The sequence below is a fragment of the Palaemon carinicauda genome, chromosome 20 (assembly GCF_036898095.1).
Source record: "Palaemon carinicauda isolate YSFRI2023 chromosome 20, ASM3689809v2, whole genome shotgun sequence".
In the NCBI taxonomy this organism is placed as follows: Eukaryota; Metazoa; Arthropoda; class Malacostraca; order Decapoda; family Palaemonidae; genus Palaemon; species Palaemon carinicauda.
The window spans coordinates 21,315,429-21,335,725 of record NC_090744.1 but is presented as its reverse complement, the minus strand read 5'-3'; the positions used below and the strand labels follow the sequence as shown (position 1 = coordinate 21,335,725).

The 20,297-nt window shown below is 35.1% G+C and overlaps 1 protein-coding gene across 1 annotated transcript in view; it reads left to right on the top strand.

The window, feature by feature from the left end:
* LOC137660195 (laminin subunit gamma-1-like) overlaps positions 1–18,953 on the top strand; it is a 160,198-nt gene extending 141,245 nt beyond the window's left edge. The window contains 16 exon segments of the mRNA XM_068394903.1: positions 2,985–3,134; positions 4,667–4,836; positions 5,997–6,129; positions 6,311–6,535; positions 7,836–8,021; positions 10,087–10,284; positions 10,453–10,649; positions 10,754–10,969; positions 11,171–11,246; positions 11,595–11,795; positions 11,977–12,152; positions 13,703–13,833; positions 15,788–15,911; positions 16,198–16,369; positions 16,636–16,893; positions 17,619–18,953. Of these exon segments, the coding sequence (XP_068251004.1) occupies positions 2,985–3,134; positions 4,667–4,836; positions 5,997–6,129; positions 6,311–6,535; positions 7,836–8,021; positions 10,087–10,284; positions 10,453–10,649; positions 10,754–10,969; positions 11,171–11,246; positions 11,595–11,795; positions 11,977–12,152; positions 13,703–13,833; positions 15,788–15,911; positions 16,198–16,369; positions 16,636–16,893; positions 17,619–18,331 (3,326 nt within the window). The 3' untranslated portion in view covers positions 18,332–18,953.
* The last annotated feature ends 1,344 nt before the right edge of the window (positions 18,954–20,297 follow it).

The following is a 20,297-nucleotide window of genomic DNA, read 5'->3' as shown; positions in this document are numbered from 1 at the left end:
TTCTCGGACGCATCGGACACGGGCTGGGGTGCGACACTGGACGGACAGGAATGCTCGGGAACATGGAATCAGGAGCTAGGACACTTCACATCTATTGCAAGGAGTTGTTGGCAGTTCATCTGGCCTTGATAAACTTCAAGTCCCTCCAGCTTAACAAGGTGGTGGAGGTGAACTCCGACTACACCACAGCCTTGGCTTACATCTCCAAGCAGGGAGGGACTCATTCGAGGAAGTTGTTCGAGATCGCAAGGGACCTCCTCATTTGGTCAAAAGATCGAAAGCTCACGCTGGTAACGAGGCTCATTCAGGGCGATATGAATGTCATGGCAGATCGCCTCAGCCGGAAGGGTCAGGTCTTCCCCACAGAGTGGACCCTTCACAAGAATGTTTGCAGCAGACTTTGGGCCCTGTGGGGTCAGCCAACCATAGATCTATTCGCTACCTCGATGACCAAGAGGCTCATCTTGTATTGTTCTCCGATTCCAGACCCAGCAGCAGTTCGCGTGGATGCCTTTCTGCTGGATTGGTCCCATCTCGACCTGTATGCATTCCCGCCGTTCAAGATTGTCAACAGGGTACTTCAGAAGTTCGCCTCTCACAAAGGGACACGGCTGACGTTGGTTGCTCCCCTCTGGCCCGCGAGAGAATGGTTCACCGAGGTACTGCAATGGCTGGTCGACGTTCCCAGGACTCTTCCTCCTAGAGTGGACCTTCTGCGTCAACCTCACGTAAAGAAGGTACACCCAAACCTCCACGCTCTTCGTCTGACTGCCTTCAGACTATCGAAAGACTCTCAAGAGCTAGAGGCTTTTCGAAGGAGGCAGCCAGAGCGATTGCCAGAGCAAGGACGACATCCACTCTCAGAGTCTATCAGTCTTAATGGGAAGTCTTCCGAAGCTGGTGCAAGGCCAATGCAGTTTCCTCAACCAGTACCACTGTAACCCAGATTGCTGACTTCCTGTTACATCTAAGGAACGTAAGATCCCTATCAGCTCCTACGATCAAGGGTTACAGAAGTATGTTGGCAGCGGTTTTCCGCCACAGAGGCTTGGATCTTTCCTCCAACAAAGATCTACAGGACCTCCTTAGGTCTTTTGAGACCTCAAAGGAACGTCGGTTGTCCACTCCAGGCTGGAATCTAGACGTGGTACTAAGGTTCCTAATGTCATCAGGATTTGAACCGCTCCAATCAGCCTCTTTTAAGGACCTCACATTAAAAACTCTTTTCCTCGTGTGCTTAGCAACAGGTAAAAGAGTAAGTGAGATCCACGCCTTCAGCAGGAACATAGGTTTCACATCTGAAACGGCTACATGTTCCTTGCAGCTCGGTTTTTTGGCTAAAAACGAGCTTCCTTCCCGTCCTTGGCCTAAGTCGTTCGAGATCCCAAGCCTGTCCAACATGGTGGGGAACGAATTGGAGAGAGTACTTTGCCCAGTTAGAGCTCTTAAGTACTATCTAAGAAGGTCAAAACCATTACGAGGACAATCAGAAGCCTTATGGTGTGCTATCAAGAAGCCTTCTCTACCAATGTCTAAGAACTCAGTTTCTTACTACATCAGGCTTCTGATTAGAGAAGCAAATTCTCATCTGAAGGAAGAAGACCTTGCTTTGCTGAAGGTAAGGACACATGAAGTGAGAGCTGTGGCTACTTCAGTGGCCTTCAAACAGAACCGTTCTCTGCAGAGTGTTATGGATGCAACCTATTGGAGAAGCAAGTCAGTGTTCGCATCATTCTATCTCAAAGATGTCCAGTCTCTTTACGAGTACTGCTACACCCTGGGTCCATTCGTAGCAACGAATGCAGTAGTAGGCGAGGGCTCAGCCACTACATTCCCATAATCCCATAACTTTTTAACCTTTCTCTTGAATACTTTTTATGGGTTGTACGGTCGGCTAAGAAGCCTTCCACATCCTTGTTGATTTGGCGGGTGGTCAATTCTTTCTTGAGAAGCGCCAAGGTTAAAGGTTGTAATGAGGTCCTTTAGTATGGGTTGCAGCCCTGTATACTTTAGCACCTTTGAGTTGATTCAGCCTCCCAAGAGGAACGCTGCGCTCAGTAAGGAAGACGATCTTATTAAAGGCAGAGTAACGGTTCAAGTCGACTTCCTTACCAGGTACTTATTATTTCATTGTTATTGTGGATAACTGATTATATGAAATACGGGATACTTAGCTATCCTTTAGTCTTGTACACTGGTTTTTCACCCACCCCCCTGGGTGTGAATCAGCTACATGATTATCGGGTAAGTTTAATATTGAAAAATGTTATTTTTATTAATAAAATAAATTTTTGAATATACTTACCCGATAATCATGATTTAATCGACCCTCCCTTCCTCCCCATAGAGAACCAGTGGACCGAGGAATAATTGAGGAGGTGTCAACAAGAAGTACTTGAGTACCTGGCCACAGGTGGCGCTGGTAAATACACCCCCTTCTAGTATTGTGATAGCTGGCGTATCCCTCCATAGAATTCTGTCGGGCAACGGAGTTGACAGCTACATGATTATCGGGTAAGTATATTCAAAAATTTATTTTATTAATAAAAATAACATATTGTACATATATTGTACTGTGCTTGTACTTTACCATATTTCCAAAGAATTATTAACCAAACTTTTTTATAGTATAGTCCCTAACCTTACTTAAATCGGGTGTCCCAAACTGTCAAAATGTTTAATAGCTGAAAGTTTACAGTGGAGCAATGAGACCATTTATAGATCATATTCATAATCCTTGTTGCAGTAAACCAAGAAGTTAATGTTAATTGAGATTTTATGCATTACTGGTTTTTACTAAAATTTATCAATTAAAGTAAGAATTATATGCATATTTAATTTTGCACCAGGTTTGAAACTAATATTCAATAAGCCGGTTTTAAATAAAATTTTTCTAGGCACTGTTTGCACTAAAGAAACCTTTACTTTGACATGCGGTGTATACTATGTTTGTATGTTATTTAAACAAAACATTTTTGGTCTAGGTGTGGTCGAGAGTGGATTTGTTCGAGGAGAAGAACGTTGGAATGCGCTGGAGTCCAACGGACAGAAGGTCAAGCTCAACTTCAATCCTGTTGTTCAGTCTCTCGGTGTGGCTGCTGTTGGCAGAGAAAATGTTTACTTTGTTGCTCCTGGTAAGTTTTTTACAAAGAGATGCCATACACTGCTTTTTGTGATAAAATAGCAGCTTTTAGGATTAAGAACTATTGCAGCTTTTTAATCAGACTATTATCACTTTACTGCTGTATACAGTACAACCATATATAAAAAAATATTTAGTTTTCTTAGCATTGTATTTCTATATTTTGCATAATCATGGAATGTCATTGTCTCATAAAAAAATCCATTAACTTTAATCCTTTTGATTACGGAATTTTTTTTTTTTTTTTTTGTATTTCATTAATTGTGCCTTCTTGAGTATTGTACTATGCTTCTCAAACGTCTGAAGCCTTGGAGAGGGTTAGTGTGACTTGCTTTGAAAAAATTCATCTTATGAAAATCCATTTTTTCATTATAAAATGCTGCATCAGGGTTTACTTTGAAGCTGAAGGGTTTTTGTTTTACCTATCATATTTAAACAGAAAAAAAAAATTGTAAACTCAGAATGCTGAGTTGAAGTCAGCCAAGAATAGAAATGTAAATATTTTGTAAATATTTAAAAATCAATAAAAGATTAATTCTTTTTGCGCTATATAAAATGTGATAAATTATTATTCTCACGATATGATTTATTAGTATTATGCATTACAGTACAGTATTTGAAACTGATTCAGTAATTTTTCTTTGAATGGCATTCTTTCAGGAGAGATGGAATTGAAATATCTCTGAAGACATAACAGATGTTATCCCATTGCTACTTATCCCAATATTTTATTTTTGTTTTCTTATAGCCAACATTATTGTAATCACTAATGGTTAATGAATTTTAATTTAAACTCAAATTAGAAAGAATTTAATTTCAACCTGCGAAGGTTTATCCTCCCAGATATATTATAGAATATGCAAATGAGCACATATTGGAAGAGCAATTTTTTGTTATATTGTCTTTGTCTTAATTTTTTCTTTTTAATGTTCTTTGCATATTTACTGTCTTTACATTGTATGGTTTAAAATCAGGAAGAAGCCATCCCCACTTCCCGTATTAAACGCTTGTCGGATGTGTAAACGCTTTCTTTTTAATCACCCCTGCCGTTTCTGGTCTTCCTTTAGAATTGAATGGGCCCCCTCTGGGACATGTACATATCACCTGCCTGCTGATGCATTGTATCTGCTTGGACTTTTACATCATGCCTTCTGCTGATTTCAGTTGTGATACTGTACAGATTTGACCATTGAACTACTGTATTACTCATTGAAAACTATAGATTACCATATATTGGACTCCTTGTCCGAGAGATAAATATTTTTTTGGAATAATAGTGCATGGCATTGCAGTACTATACGGAGACAATTGAAGTACATTATTCCATCCTAGGGGATGTGGCTTTTTATAGGTACAGTATTAGCTTTTCAAAATTTTCTCCTGAAAATTACTTATACCTAGATAAATCAAGGTTTATAAATACTGTACTTCGTAAGTCTGGGACTGTGTATTTAGTGTTTACAATAATTGCTTAAAGTATATTCAGGAACTGTGCCATATATTTGTTAATGCTTTGCTTTTCAGATCGCTTCCTTGGTGACCAGAGAGCCAGCTATAACCATGATCTATCATTTTTGTTAAGAATTGGAGAACTTGGACCTCAGCCTAGTACAGAGGATGTTATTCTCGAAGGTGCAGGCCTTACTATATCATCACCTATATTTGCTCAAGGCAATCCACTTCCAAGCACAGAGGTTAGCTTTGATTATAGTGATTTTAATTTATGATCAATTCTGTCTTCGTTACATAGTACAGTGAACCCTCGCTACTTCGCGGTTCGACCATCGCGGATTCACCACTTCGCGGATTTTTTCCATAACCCATATATATACAGTAATATATATATATATATATATATATATATATATATATATATGTATGCATGTATTTATGTATATATGTAGGTATGTATGTGTGTATACATATAAATATATATATATATATACACACACACACACACATATATATATATATATATATATATATATATATATATATCTATATATCTAAAGTAGGAATATGTGATATAGTTCTAAGGGAAAAGTATGGGAAATATGTCTGGGTAATAAGCAAAGCTCTACCTCCAGTTTGTTTCTACACTATGATCAGAGATAAATGTAAACAAAACATTGGTTGCCATTTTTTATCGTGCTTTTTAGCATGTTTAGGAAATGCATGATATAAAATCACCTTTAATATTTGTGCCTGTTTTAGTTTAGGGTACTGTAGTACATGCATTAAGTGTTCTGTACATTAAAGGGTAGTTTGTTAACAGTACTAAGTACAAGGGAAGGTTTTAAAAGTCTGAATATACATGTTGAATAAATAGGTAAATATGGTGTCACTACTTCGCGGATTTTCACCTATCGCGGCCGCGACTGGAACCTATCTACCGCGATAAACGAGGGTTCACTGTAATGTTCTTTTTTGCATCTTCATAAGCATTAGTGTACAGTATTTCATTATTATTATTATTATTATTATTATTACTTGCTAAGCTAAAACCCTAGTTGGAAAAGCAGGATGCTATAAGCCCAGTGTTCTGTATGTTCAGAATACCATACCTGGTCTTCACCCTGTTATTGTTTTAAAATGGACCTGTATCATTTATGCAAACTGTAATGGCTCTTGTCATGCTATGTAATGTACAGTATACAATACAGTACTGTTACTTGGTAATCTGCTATTGTACAGAATTATATTTCCTGAGGCTGAAATCCATAAGTCAGTGGATGACAGTACTTTACAAGCCATTTTTGTTTTCCCTTTTGTTTACTATTGTGCTTTGAATTAATATTATAGTTAAATTTTAAACAGTTTCTTGATTATGTTGTAACTGAAAAATGTCTTCCAGAAACAAGAATATGTATTCCATCTTCATGAGGACTCCAGGTTTGGTTGGTCTCCTCGTCTTTCTTCAAGAGACTTTATATCTCTTCTTTCGAACTTGACGGCAATTAAGATTCGTGGAACTTATACTTATGAGGGTAAATTTTCTTTGCATTTTACTGTCTGAACTAGAAAATGAAATTACTTTTTTTCAAAATGATCTTTATTACCACGTACATATAGTGATAACATTAATCATCTAAATTCATCTTTTTATATACTGTAAATTTTTTACAATTTCTCTTTACTTACGCTTGATTTTTATACCTTTTACCATAGGCAGAGGTTTTATAGATGACGTAAAGTTAGACACAGCACGCAGAGGAGTTTTTGGTGAACCTGCAACATGGATAGAGATGTGCACTTGCCCCGAGGGTTATGTTGGCCAATACTGTGAGTCTTGTGCACCAGGATATCGGCACCAACCCTCAAATGGAGGACCATTTGCTTCTTGCATTCCATGCAACTGCAACAATCATGCTGATATATGCGACTCTGAAACAGGTGTGTGGAAGAATTTCCAATAGATTTTGTATGGAGTTCCTGGTATTTTGTTTCACATTGGAGACTGGTTGTACTTTGTATTATACCTCAGGGTATTATATAATGTAATACCTCAGGCAGCAAATTATGTGGCGACTAGTGTAGTACATGTTTAGGAGTCGTTTCAGTCAGTATAATTTACATTCATGGTAATTACTGTATATATGGCGAAATAAACTTAACACTAGTTATAAAGTACTTTTGATATTGTTAAGTTTTGGATTTCTAAATAGTTTGGAATAATAATAGGACCTCAAATGAAATTGTATGGAACTTTGCTATATAGCCCAGCACTGGGGTCCTTGAGACCATTCAGTGCTTAAGTCCAACAGAGGGAAAACCTTGAAAATAAAGTATAAAGTAAATGATAAAAAGGATGAACAGCTAAAAGGAAGAAAGGAAGCAGAAATATAGGTCATATTGATAAAATACTTGTAATTAATTGAATATTACCTTGATAGTGACTATTTTTCATTAATTTTTGTAATTTTTTGTTAATAATTCATGATTGTCATAGTCCCTATAAGTTGCAAGATTAGCAAGCCTTTAAAACTTCAAAGAACTCTAACCAAGAAAATAATTTTCATATTTGTCAGTTAATTTGTTAATATATTTTGTCATGCAATACTTATGCCATATATAATGTATATATTTTAAATTCTTAGGATTTCCTGTACATGAAAACCATCATAGAATTCATTAGGTTTGGAGACAGTATTTAGTATTCTATGAAGATGATGGTTTTATCATTGGTAGCTGTTAAGATTTTGTTTTGACTGTTTGTAACTCCAATAATAATGATGCGTGTATTTTAACTGATTGATGAGATCAGTATTTATCTAGAATGATGTCACTGTTAAATATACTTTAATTATTTTTCAAATAATTTTTAAATGATATTTTTAAATATTAAACTTAGCCGGTGAATATATAAATAGCTTTAATATTATATATTCACCGGGTAAGTATATTCAAAAATTTATTTTATAATGAAAATATCATTTTTAAATATTAAACTTAGCCGGTGAATATATAATATTAAAGCTATTTATATATTCACCGGGTAAGTATATTCAAAAATTTATTTTATAATGAAAATATCATTTTTAAATAGAGTTCATTATCTTTCATCATGATTATTAGATAGAACCATCAGATTGCACAGTCAAATTTTGTCGTTGAGAAAGTTACCTGATAAGCATCAGAAATTCTATCCCCTGTATTTTTGGACTAAAATATAATAATGCTATTTCTCTTTAAGGGAGATGTATATGCCAACATAATACCGCTGGGGACACTTGTGAGCGATGCGCTAAAGGATACTACGGGAATGCATTAAAAGGAACATCTGATGACTGTCAGCCATGTCCTTGTCCAAATGGAGGTGCTTGCTTTTTGCTGCCAGATGACCAGGTTGCTTGTCTGGAGTGTCCTAAAGGATATGCTGGTAAGTTCAAGATTTATTTTTTTTTTTTAGACTATTATTTCAAACATTTTCCTCCTAGAGTACTATAAAGATATTTTTAAATGGAAAGACAATGGAAACCAAAAAAGTTCCCAGTTCAGGTTAGACTACAGTTAAGAAAAAAATAAGGAAACGAGTGTTTTCTTTTTAATTAGAGATTTTATCTCAGACAGTTACGCATAATTTAAGTGAGGGGATGGCACATTGATAAAGATAACTGTACTTGTCAACATTTAGTAAGTCTTCAAAAAATATTCTTAGAAAATTCATGGTGTCCCTTATAAAATGAAAATCTTGTAACTGTTAACCTATGGACTTTGACCAACAGACTTTGGTGATATGTGGCTGACCAACAGACTTTGGTGATATCTGGCAGATAATAAACCTCTCTTTGCGATAAGCAAAGACTAATGTTCTGTGGAGTCCTTTACAAATTGCTGATGTACTGGAATTTATTTTTAAACTTCTTAATTTAGAACATGCTATTTGCCATTACAAAGATATCTTAAAAGATTGGTACAGTTTCCAACATAAAATTGTCCAACATAATCATTTTTGTCAGGAGAGGAAAGTTTTATTGTTTGTTATTATTACTTTAGTATTTAGTAACTAATATTGCATCTTAGGTAACACTACAGTCTCTTTTTTTTCCATCAAATTCAAGTTTATTCATATTGGCTTTACTTATATTCATACTCTATCAACTTTAATTGTAATTAAAACAATTTTGAGACTAAATGTAACTATTTCATTACTTTACCTAGAGTTCCTGTGCTGTTATTCTTTAATGAAAAGCCTTGATTCAATAGATAAAAAAGATATATAAAACTAGGCCCTTTTTGAGTAATGAGAAAGTAACTATAGAACTGTATAATACCAGTATAGTTTTTGTCTTGCATAGAATTTACGTTTTGAGTACATTTGCAGTAAGTGGAAAAAAAATGTATTGTAGTTAAAATGGTAAAGTACTTTGAAATTATATGTAGAAAATTGATTACAGTATGTCATGGTAGGTACTCATCCACAGTAGAAAATTCCTCTAAAATGTTCCTATTAATCAGATCAAAAGGAAAAATTTTTACGGGGTTCGGAAATCTGAATTTATGTATAGATATAGATATGTTTCATCTCGTGAAGTTGGAGATGATGAATGGTGGAGTATTGATTTAAAAGCTCAAGATAGAGACAACTGGCGAAATCTAACCAAGGCCCTTTCGTCAATAGGCGTAGGAGGAGATGATGATGATGATACATACACATACATATACCATGGCACTTCCCCCAATTTTGGGGGGTAGCCGACATCAACAAAGAAACAAAACAAAAAAGGGGACCTCTACTCTCTACGTTCCTCCAGCCTAACCAGGGACTCAGCCGAGTTCAGCTGGTACTGCTAGGTGATACAGATATACATAAACATTTTCCTAGCATATAACATAATGTTTTCAAATATATGTGTCACTCTAGTCAAGAAAAGTATTTAAATAAATTTTTACGGGGTTCGGAAATCTGAATTTATGTTTAGATATACAGTAGATATGTTTCATCTCGTGAAGTTGGAGATGATGAATGGTGAAGTATTGATTTAAAAGCTCAAGATAGAGACAACTGGCGAAATCTAACCAAGGCCCTTCGCGTTAATAGGCGTAGGGGGAGATGATGATGATGATACATATATACATAAACATTTCCCTAGCATAGAACATAATGTTTTCAAATGTATGTGTCACTCTAGACAAGAAAAGTATTTAAATAAACTTTTACGGGGTTCGGAAATCTGAATTTATGTATAGATATAGATGTTTCATCTCGTGAAGTTGGAGACGATGAATGCCTAAGTATTGATTTAAAAGCTCAAGATGGAGACGACTGGCAAAATCTAACCAAGGCCCTTGCATCAATAGGCGTAGGAGGAGATGATGATGATGATGATGATGATGATACATATGTAGATAAACATTTCCCTAGCATAGAACATAATGTTCTCAAATGTATGTGTCACTCTAGACAAGAAAAGTATTTAAATAAACTTTTGTGTTCTTTGCAGGTCCTCGTTGCGATCTCTGCACTGATGGCTTTTTCGGAGATCCAAAAGGTCGCCACGGTCCTCCTCGGCCATGTGAGCGATGCGACTGCAATGGTAACATTGATCCTAACGCTGTAGCAAACTGCAACCGAACGACAGGAGAGTGTCTAAAATGTATTTATAATACGGGAGGATTTTACTGTGACCAGTGTCTGTCAGGTAAGATAATTATTGTTACTAAAGATTTTCAGTTCCAGAATTTGTTTAGTTGAGTGTTATTGGATTTCTTACAAAAGTAAACTGAGCCAACCTGTGTTTCATTATCATAAACAGTCATGTTATGAAATTTTGCTTACATTAACACAAGTTGTATTTTCATCTGAACAGGATTCTACGGTGATGCCCTGGCACTTCCGAAAGGCGATTGTCGTCCGTGTCACTGTAACGTCTATGGTACTGTGTCTGAGAGATATGGTCCCCCGGTATGCGATCAAGTGAGCGGCCAGTGCCAGTGCAAGCCACATGTTGCAGGTCTCAAGTGTGATGAGTGTGACCCAGGATACTGGAATCTCACAAGTGGAGTTGTAAGTTTCAAACAGCTGCAATGTTTCACTGAAATTCTAAAATTAAAGGGTTAGATACAGATTGATTTTTTCAATAGAAATATAGCCTTTTCATGTTTTTTTAGGGATGCGAACCTTGTAGTTGTGATCCAGTTGGAGCTAAAAATGGAACCTGCAATGTATACGATGGTCAGTGCTTCTGTCGGGAAGGTGTGACCGGTCGAAAATGTGACATGTGCGAGCCTTTCCATTATGGGTTTTCACGCGATGGATGTAAGCCTTGTGACTGCGACCAAGTTGGTTCTGTTTCCTTACAGTGTGATGCGACTGGTCAGTGTCAGGTAATGGCTTGTTGGTTTTTCTTTCTGTAACTATATACTGTACTTATACAGTACAGTACTGCATTAATATTGAAAGTGCATATACAGTTTTTATTGTTTATCTTATTTCTGTAAAATTTATCATAATCAGATTTAATTCAAAGTTTACTATTGCTTATTAATGAATTAATGAGATTTCTGTTCTCAACTGGGCATTTTCAGTGCCGGGAAAATGTTGAGGGCCGCAGATGTGATCGCTGTCGAGAAAATACATATGACAAACAAGCCGGCTGTCGAGGTATTCAATTATCTTGTGCTTGCTATGTCTTGTTACTAATGAAAAATTAGAATTCAAAGTACCTTATTAAACAAAATTGATGAGTAGTTATCATTTCTGCTAATTCAATTACGTACTTCTTACGTATTTCTTACGTAAAACTTATTGTAAATATGCATTGTTTTATGAACAAACTCCTGAAGATTTCAATGTTTCATAAAGAATAGGTTAGAATTACATGTTAGAATTTAACTGACATTACTGAGTGTTTTTTTTTATCTCTCAAACTAACATTGAATTTTAACTATTAAGAAATCCAATTAAATTCAAGCCTATAATACTTTTCCCTTCATTTTTGGCCCTCTGAAGATTGTCCACCATGTTACAACTTAGTACTGGATAGTGTCAGCATCCACCGAGAAAGATTGGCCGAGCTAGAACGTCTTCTTGCTGACATTGTCAGTAATCCAACTGTTCTCAGTGATGAAGCTTTTGAGGAAACTCTAAAGTCTGTTCTGATTCAAGTTGAGGATTTATGGAATGATGCTAGAGATGCTGCAAAATCCGGAGGTAAGATATGGCAGTTGAGATTTTAAACTACAGTATTTGTACATGTGTTTCCTTTTTTTCGTTTTTAGCTTTCCTTAACAAAACTGAGATCTGATTGAAATATAAAGCAAGTGCCTTTAGACACTTACTAGCTTGAGAAAATGATAAGGTTATTAGCCTACATTAACATCCATCTGCACAGGTGACAGAACAGTGGCAGAACACATCGACGAGCTAAATGAACGAATTACTAGTGTGCAAGAACTATTGGCTGGAATAAGAGATGCTTTAACCAAAGGATCTGATCTTGCCAAGTTGGGTGAACACAACATTACGCAAGCAGAAGATATAATTCAAAGAGCTAGAGAAGCCTTGTCAGTAAGTCCCTTGTTTTTTTCTTTAAGCCAATATAATTTGAAGGTTATAACAAATTAAATATTCAAGAGGTGCTCTGTAGGCATTACTTATGGGTGTTTCTTTGTCCACTAGTTGCACTTGCTCAATATAGTACAGTATTCTACATTAAATTTATTCCAACTTCCTTACATCTTGATGTCCTACTGGTTTAACTTTCAATTTAAAGTGTAAATGCAGTTTTCTCCCTGTTGCATATGTCCCAAATGGTTTCGTAGACCCCAATGCTTGACTATATAGCCCAATTTCATAATTTCAGTCCAAACACAAAATATAGGCCTTCATTATTTGTCCCTCAGTGCTTGATATATAGCCCAATTTCATACTTCCAATCTCTTCCAAACAGAACATGCAGGTTTTCATTATTTGTCTCCTTTTTTTTTGTCAATAATACAATATTATATTGAATTATTTTGAAGAAAAAATTTAATTTATTTTTCAAATGTACATGCCCACAGTAGGAACATCTTAGTTCACTATCGTCTTTGGTGCTTCTTAGGTAAAGTTGACTAACTGCTACTGAACATTTATAACAGACCATCTCTAATGGAGTATCTAATTTCACTCTTGATTTACAATGAAATACCTTAGTATACTAGTTCTTCATCTCTCCATGTCATCATCAGTAATATTTATATATCAAGATTTTCCCTATATATTTTGGATATATTCTTGTCTTGATTTGGTCAAAGCCTTCATTTATGTCGCATTTCCATGATTTCCCAGTTACTTATCTATTTGTAACCATTACATATTACCTTATTAATATTTATTATTGCACTATCAGGGGATAAGTAACAGTGTAAGATTCTTACACAAGACAGTATTGTGCCTTTGTGTTTAATTTTATCATAGGTACAGTTCAAAGACTTTGCACTCAGTATAGGAACAGTAATCCCTAATATTTGGATTAAATATCTTTGTTGTGAGGAATAAAATATATAATGTAATATGTTATTCTTCAACAGTTTAATATAACCAATCATAATTTTTTAATCAAATATAAATAGAATTAACATAAGAATTGAAGATTGTTCAAATCTAACTTGGAATTTCATGAATAGTGTAGCATATGGATAGTTAGGCTACTTGGTGTAGTTATTTATACTAATTTGGTCAACTTTATACCTTACACAGAGTGAAAGAAATGATGTATAGTTAAAGCAAAATGATACAAGGTAGAATATTAGACATACCAAGCTCAAAATGGTAACTGTAGGTAAAAGAATTCATAGCCTAGTGTAAAATATATAGACTGATGATAATTGAAAGGTTATGAAAACAAATACTGTATATGAAATTTATGGCAGTTTTACAAAGCATTTTTGTGTTACTATACTGTGAATTTCTTAGATATTGATAGAGTTAAAATTATTTGAAAAATTATTTAAAAGAAGGGGACTTTATACCTCATGAAATAGTGCCTAATTAAAACAAAATTATCATGCTGAAAGTTTAACATAATCAGTACATATCAGAATGAAAACTGAATTGTTGCTAATTCTCTTCTACAGAATGCTCAAATTTATCTTGATGTGCAAGGAATGGATGCTCTTAATAAAGCCGTTGATAGATCAAACCAGTTCGGTCAGCAGTCAGCACGTATGTCTGAAATCGCAAGAGAAGCTAGATTATTAGCAGACGAGTAAGTACATTGTAGATTTAAGCTTTAGTATGAGAACCTTTAAAATGGATTTTGAAGTAGGAAAAATCTATTTTTGGGCTAGGCAGCTTCCTACTGTTTAATATTTCTGTGAGTGATACTACAAGAGAATTACCGTCAGGTATCACAGGGTTCTAACCTCCGGAACGACTATCCTAAGATATCGTATATAATCAGGGACGTAACCGTAGATAACCATAGATATCTGCACCCCAAACAGACTTAACCCAGTCTAGGAATCTAAGGAGGAGGATAGGTGAGGAGCCGCTACATATCCTCCCCCTTCATAGTACTACTCGTTCCTGATAAACTCATTCTAATTTTTGCAGCTTACCTACGGGATCATTTCTTTGTCAAGAGCGCCTTTTCTCTACTTTTTGGAGTTGTTTCCTCGTATGATGACCTCCCTTTAGTCGTCAAAGTTGAGTAACCTCCTCTTTCACAGTTTGATTTAGCTGTGACTGCTTTTGATCCCTTCGGGGAGTGGTTATTTGACTTTTTTATGGCGATGAGGGAGCGGGCACTCTGAGTCCAGCTAGTTTTTGGGCGCCATTTTATGTGCGATTTTTAGGGAACGATTAACTGAAGTAAACTAGTACAGATGGTCTCTAACTTACAAACATTTGGTCATACAAACACAAATCGAACTGAAAATAACAGAGATAAGATAAAGAAGTATACACTGGACAGTGTTTATGGAACCAGAGAGTATACTGTACATTGCAAAGCAGTTAGCTTACATGGTGTAAACAAAACATCTGCCTTCCATTGCTCATAAACAGCCCAGTTAAGTAATTTTGGTTCAAGGGGAATTACAGAGAAGTCATTGGCTATACCATGTTGAAAACACCGCTTCTTTTCTAATCAGCGAAGTTAAGCAACATTGGGTTTGGTTAGTGCTTGATGGGTAACCAGCAGAGAACACCAAATATTGTTGGCAATAACATGAGGGAATGTTTCGTCTCATAAAAGCGAGGAGACCGATCGCTGGTTCCTCTCAATTCTCCCCATAATCCAAATTCTCTCACTTTGGAGCCAAAGTATCCTTAGAGAGGGAGGCCGAGGAGTAGCTTGAGTGTCCATGAGAAAGTAGCAGAGATGGGTGGTGACTTTATCCTGACCAACAGAGCACTTGCTCTGTTTGGTACGAGACAGGGTACCAGTAGGAGCAGGAGCATAAACCCCTGCCCTTTCCTGGTCCATTGGTTTTCTATACAACACCTCTCACAATCTGAAATCTACTTTTTAATTTAGTATTCTTTCTACATTATCAAATATTCAGCTAAATTGAGGTAAAAGTTTTAACTTTGTACATAAACAAAAGAAATAATAATCATTTGTTTAATGTATACAAACCACATCTACAAATTAGCATCAATCTTCTCTTCAATCCAATTAGATACAGATGTCAGTTTGAGATTGAAAGTACATACAGAAATGAGGTAAAAGAATTAGTGTTATACCTTGCTCAAAGGATACCTTTTACTCCGATGATCGTACAAGATATGTGTTAACTTTTGTCATGCCTTTTTAGTATTGAGGTGATAACCTCTAGTTATTTATTATTATTATTACTTGCTAAGCTACAACCCTATTTGGAAAAGCAGGATGCTATAAGCCCAGGGGCCTCACCAGGGAAAATAGCCCAGTGAGGAAAGGAAACAAAGAAAAATAAAATATTTTAAGAACAATACAGTAACAACATTGAAATAAATATTTCCCATATAAACTATAAAACTTTAACAAAACAAGAAGAGAAATTAGATAGAATAGTGTGCCCGAGTGTACCCTCAAGCAAGAGAACTCTAACCCAAGACAGTGGAAGACCATGGTACAGAGGCTATGGTGCTACCCAAGACTAGAGAACAATGGTTTGATTTTGGAGTTGTATCAGCACACTTAATTCTCTTCTCAAAAACTATTTTTGCTATTTCAGACATGAACAGGATGCAGATAATATTGAAGCCATTGCATATGAAGCTCGCAACACATCTAGTGAAGCTCATGCCTTGGCTCGTAAGGCAATAGATGACCAGAAGGAAATAAGTGAAGTAATTAAGGTATGTTTTACTTGAACATTGTTCTATGAAAATCTTAACACTTGTCATAGTTCAAGAAATAATTAAATTTCATGTCAAATTCATCAATGCAAGCTAATGTAAATGAAATTAAGTGAGCGAAAATTTTTCAATGAAAGAAAACTTTGTACTATTGTATCGCATATTTCATGTTTTGAGCTGAAAAATGCCATATCACACTTTTTTTTTTTTTTAAATATGCAAGAGTCGAGAAACTGTATAGAGTATTTTATTTGAAAGTATAACAAATATTGTACATCCTTTTTAGGGTCTGATCAATAATGCGGAAGACCTGTTCTCTCTGCACGACGAGACCATGCAGATGGCCAATGAATCCCTAACTAATGCTAGGTCTGTATATCGAGAAGCTTTATCAATCAGTACTGAAGCTTCAAGCATTGCTCTTCCAGTAATTGACGCAGCTTCACTCAAGGAGCAAGGTATGTGTCGGCAAAGGGATTAATGAATATCCAAAGTTTCATTGCAGATATACAATATTTCTAAAAGTCTAGAGTTATTTAGATATTGTCTTTTCCAAAATCATACATATTTCATTTAAGAGCTTCATTATTTGAATTTTTTATACAATTCTAGTGTCTCTTTTTCATACTAAACAATGTTCACTCCACGTTTTCCAACTTATGCTTAGTTTTCCAACTTATGCTTATCGCTCTCATAAAGTCAGATTAATTTTCCTTCCTGGCAGCTACTGAGATTGGTGAGGAAGCAGAGCGTATAAAGAAAGAAACGAAGGATTTAATGGACCAAAGAAGTGATCTGATTGTAGACGTTGAGGCTCAGCTCATAGAAACTTCAGATCTAGTGGAGCAAGGCTGGATTCAGCAGCAGATAACATCTGAACTCTTGGCTGATACATTTACAGCAGAGGGCCAAGCTAAAGATGCCATCAAGAAAGCTGAGAAGATATTAACGGAAGCTAAGGATACTTTGACAGTTCTTGAAGGTAAAGTTGCTATCAAAATTTGGAGCAATAAATTGAGTACTGTACTATGATAAGCACTCCTATGTTTGTCACTTAAGTATCAAATGTTTTTATCTAAATTTATAAAAATTTTATTCTTAAAAGCTTTAAATTTAAACTGAATACATAGTTATAGACAGAAATTGATTGACACGTTATATTTCAGTATACACTAGTGATATTATTCATAAAATTATTCTAATATTAACTGTTATTCCACTATGTTGCACATGCAGTGCGTACCAGTTTTACCTTGACCTGTACAGTACAGTACTTGTTAGGTGTAAAAACTTAATTAAGGACATGTTATAAATCTCAAAATACATACCAGTATAATCTTCATTCATTGGTAGTTACTTTTTCTCAGGTGTATAAAAAGACAATAAATAAATAAAAAAAGTAACTCTTATACAGATGGACATGTAAAGTTTAATTGAACAAAAAAATCTGAAATTATTCCATTCTGTACTACCTAGTATCTTGAATATGATATGGTATGAAGGGTAGAAATGTTGGATTGTCAAGATAAGGTCTTCAGTGACCATGAAGAATAGTATTGTATATAAAGGTTTGTGAATAGATGTTCAGCATCATTAATTCATTTATTATTATCTGAACTATACTGTATTATTAGACTAATTTTAAATTTAAATGTCAATGTAGATTGACAGATATTTTATATCACAAATTTCCTTTTATTTTCTTAGGATTTGATAAACAAGTGCAAGAGAGTCGAGAAGAAGCATTAGATGCCTTAAGTAAAGTCGAGGAAATCGAAAAAATGATTGAAGAAGCTGAAGCTCGGACCAGAGAAGCTGAAGATGCTCTGATGGGTGCCGAGTCAGATGCTAAAGACGCACGAGACACGGCAGTTGAAGCGCAGGGTACAGCAGAAGAGGCTAGTAAACAAGCCGGTGATGTTCGTATTAAAGCTGATGCTACCAAAAGTGAAGCTATTTCTTTGAGAGATGAAGCTGAAGAATTATTGACTAGGGTAACCAGTACAGATTCCACGGTGCGACTCTATGAAACACAAGTAGAAGCAGACCGACAGCAGGTCATGGAAGCTCAGGAAAAAGCTAACCAAGCTAAAGACCGAGCTAATGAAGCAAGTGCCAGAGTTCGAGAAGCCCAAGAACTGGTTCTGGAAATCTTGGGTATTCTAGAACACGCACCAGACTTGAACCCTGAGGAGTTAGCAGCTTTAGAAAGAAGACTCGAACAGGCACAGCAGACGTATTACCAGAGTGGCGTGGAAGCTGTTGTTAATGAACTCTCTGAATCTCGAAGTTGGCAGGAACGACAAATAACACTGTATGAAGAAGAAATAAAACTACTACGTATTGAAGTTACTAATATATATGAAATTGAGATTTCACTTCCACAGGGTTGCTATAGTCAAACTAAATTAGAACCTTGAGCTTGTCCTCACTCTCTAGTTGTATTACAAACTTTTTTTTTTATTACAGTCAAATAAACAATGGTTGACTTACAGTGTCTCAGAGTTTTCGCTATTTTTATAACTAGTCTTGTATAAACTTGAAATGAAAAGAATTGAAAGTCAGCATTTTGTAACTACTGTACAAAAATTGTGTGATTAAAAAGCCTCCTTTCTTGCAGCCTGAGGATAACATATAATTTTTTCCATATTTCAGAGGAATGTAATTACAGGTTATTTTTAGTCATGTTTTTAGTCACTGTTCAGCAGCGTAAAATATAGGTTTTAAGGTACTTAAACTTTTTAAAAAATCACTCTGTGTTACATTATTTTATCTTTTCTGTAAAGAAGATAATCTATATGTTAAATGATGTATGTGATCAAGTGTGTTGTGTGCGAGATATTGATTTTAGTTTTAGGTTAGTTTTTTCCACTGATTTTCTTAATTAGATATTAATTTTTTTTTCTGATATACAGTACAGTAAATGGTACAGGCACCCATTAGAAGTATCTTTATGGATGAATTATTTTTCTTCTTTTTTTTCTAACAAAGCCCAGTATTTAAGACTTATTAAAGGTTAGCATAATTCTGTATGAAAAAAAATAGTTGAATTATTTTCTTGATCAAAACAGCACTTGAATTTTTTTAAATGATGTAATACATATTTAACCAAAGATTATTTTGAATATGTAAACCTTAAAAATGTTTTTCTTACAGAGCATAAACTGCCATTTTTATATTTTAATGTTATATAAGTTGTGGTTGCCAACACTTGAAATACATGTATTTGTTTAGTTATAATTAAATTTTTTTTAGTATGTCTGGATTATCTTTTCAATTCCTGGTGCTGTACAGTTACTTAGAAATGGTATGTAAACAGCTTATTTTAAATACTGAACAACACATTTGTTCTCTATTTGTATTTCTGTCTAAGATAGTATTCTCTAAGTTGCAAGAATACTGGAAAAGAATCTCTCTATTTCCTCTTCTAGCATGCTTTATACGGTACACGAGATCAGGGCTGTCAAAATTCAATTGCTATTGGAAAGTGGATCTCGTTGAAAAATCTTTGTCTCCGTGTTGAAGAACAGAGATCAGCATGGATCTTTAGCCTTTCAAGGGTGAGTACACACGACTGCGCAAACATCATTACTAGGAAACAATGGAGAGTGGCAAGGAGCACAGATGTCATCAGAAGTGAGAAAAACAATGGGAAAACAACCTCAATGCTGTGGTCATAGCTTGGGCAAGGAACGATGACACTAGCAGACACACAATTCCAGAAGTAGCATATACTGTATGACATGTGGTTGTTAATATTTGATCTTGCCCAAAATGATATATTATCTGTATGGTTATGAATATAGTTGTATCATCACTAAAAAATATTGTAAAAACAAAGTGTTGGAGTCCATTCTGATCAAATCACTTAAAACTAAAAAGAAAATTAAAATTATTTGTTTAGTGAATAGGCTATGGCGGGGGGAAACATATCCTTGTCTTGGCTATCCTTCTTGCCAGGGTGGCTACCACTTTTAGTGAGGAAGAGTTAGTATCCTATTATCAAGGTCAAACCTTTACCTAAAATTTAGGAATAGCAACGAATTCCAAATGAAAATAATACTGTACAAATGACTTCAGGGACTTTCTCTTTAGGTAGCAGGTGGTATTTTTTTTTTTTTGTATCCTTCTAAATTGAAGTTTACCTCTGACTTGTGGCTTGCTTATGTGAGAGTAAGAAAAATAAGCCTTTAGTTTCAAGTTTAAATAATTTCAGGTATTGAGTAGTATTGGGGTTCACCTTGTAGAAAAGCATATATGACTTAAGATTGTATAAGACAATAGTAACTCCTTTGATTGTTAACTGAAGTTCATGTAAACAAAAGATCAAATTGATACTATATGTATAATAAGTTGACTTGAAAGATAAAGAAATTTGTTGAAAAA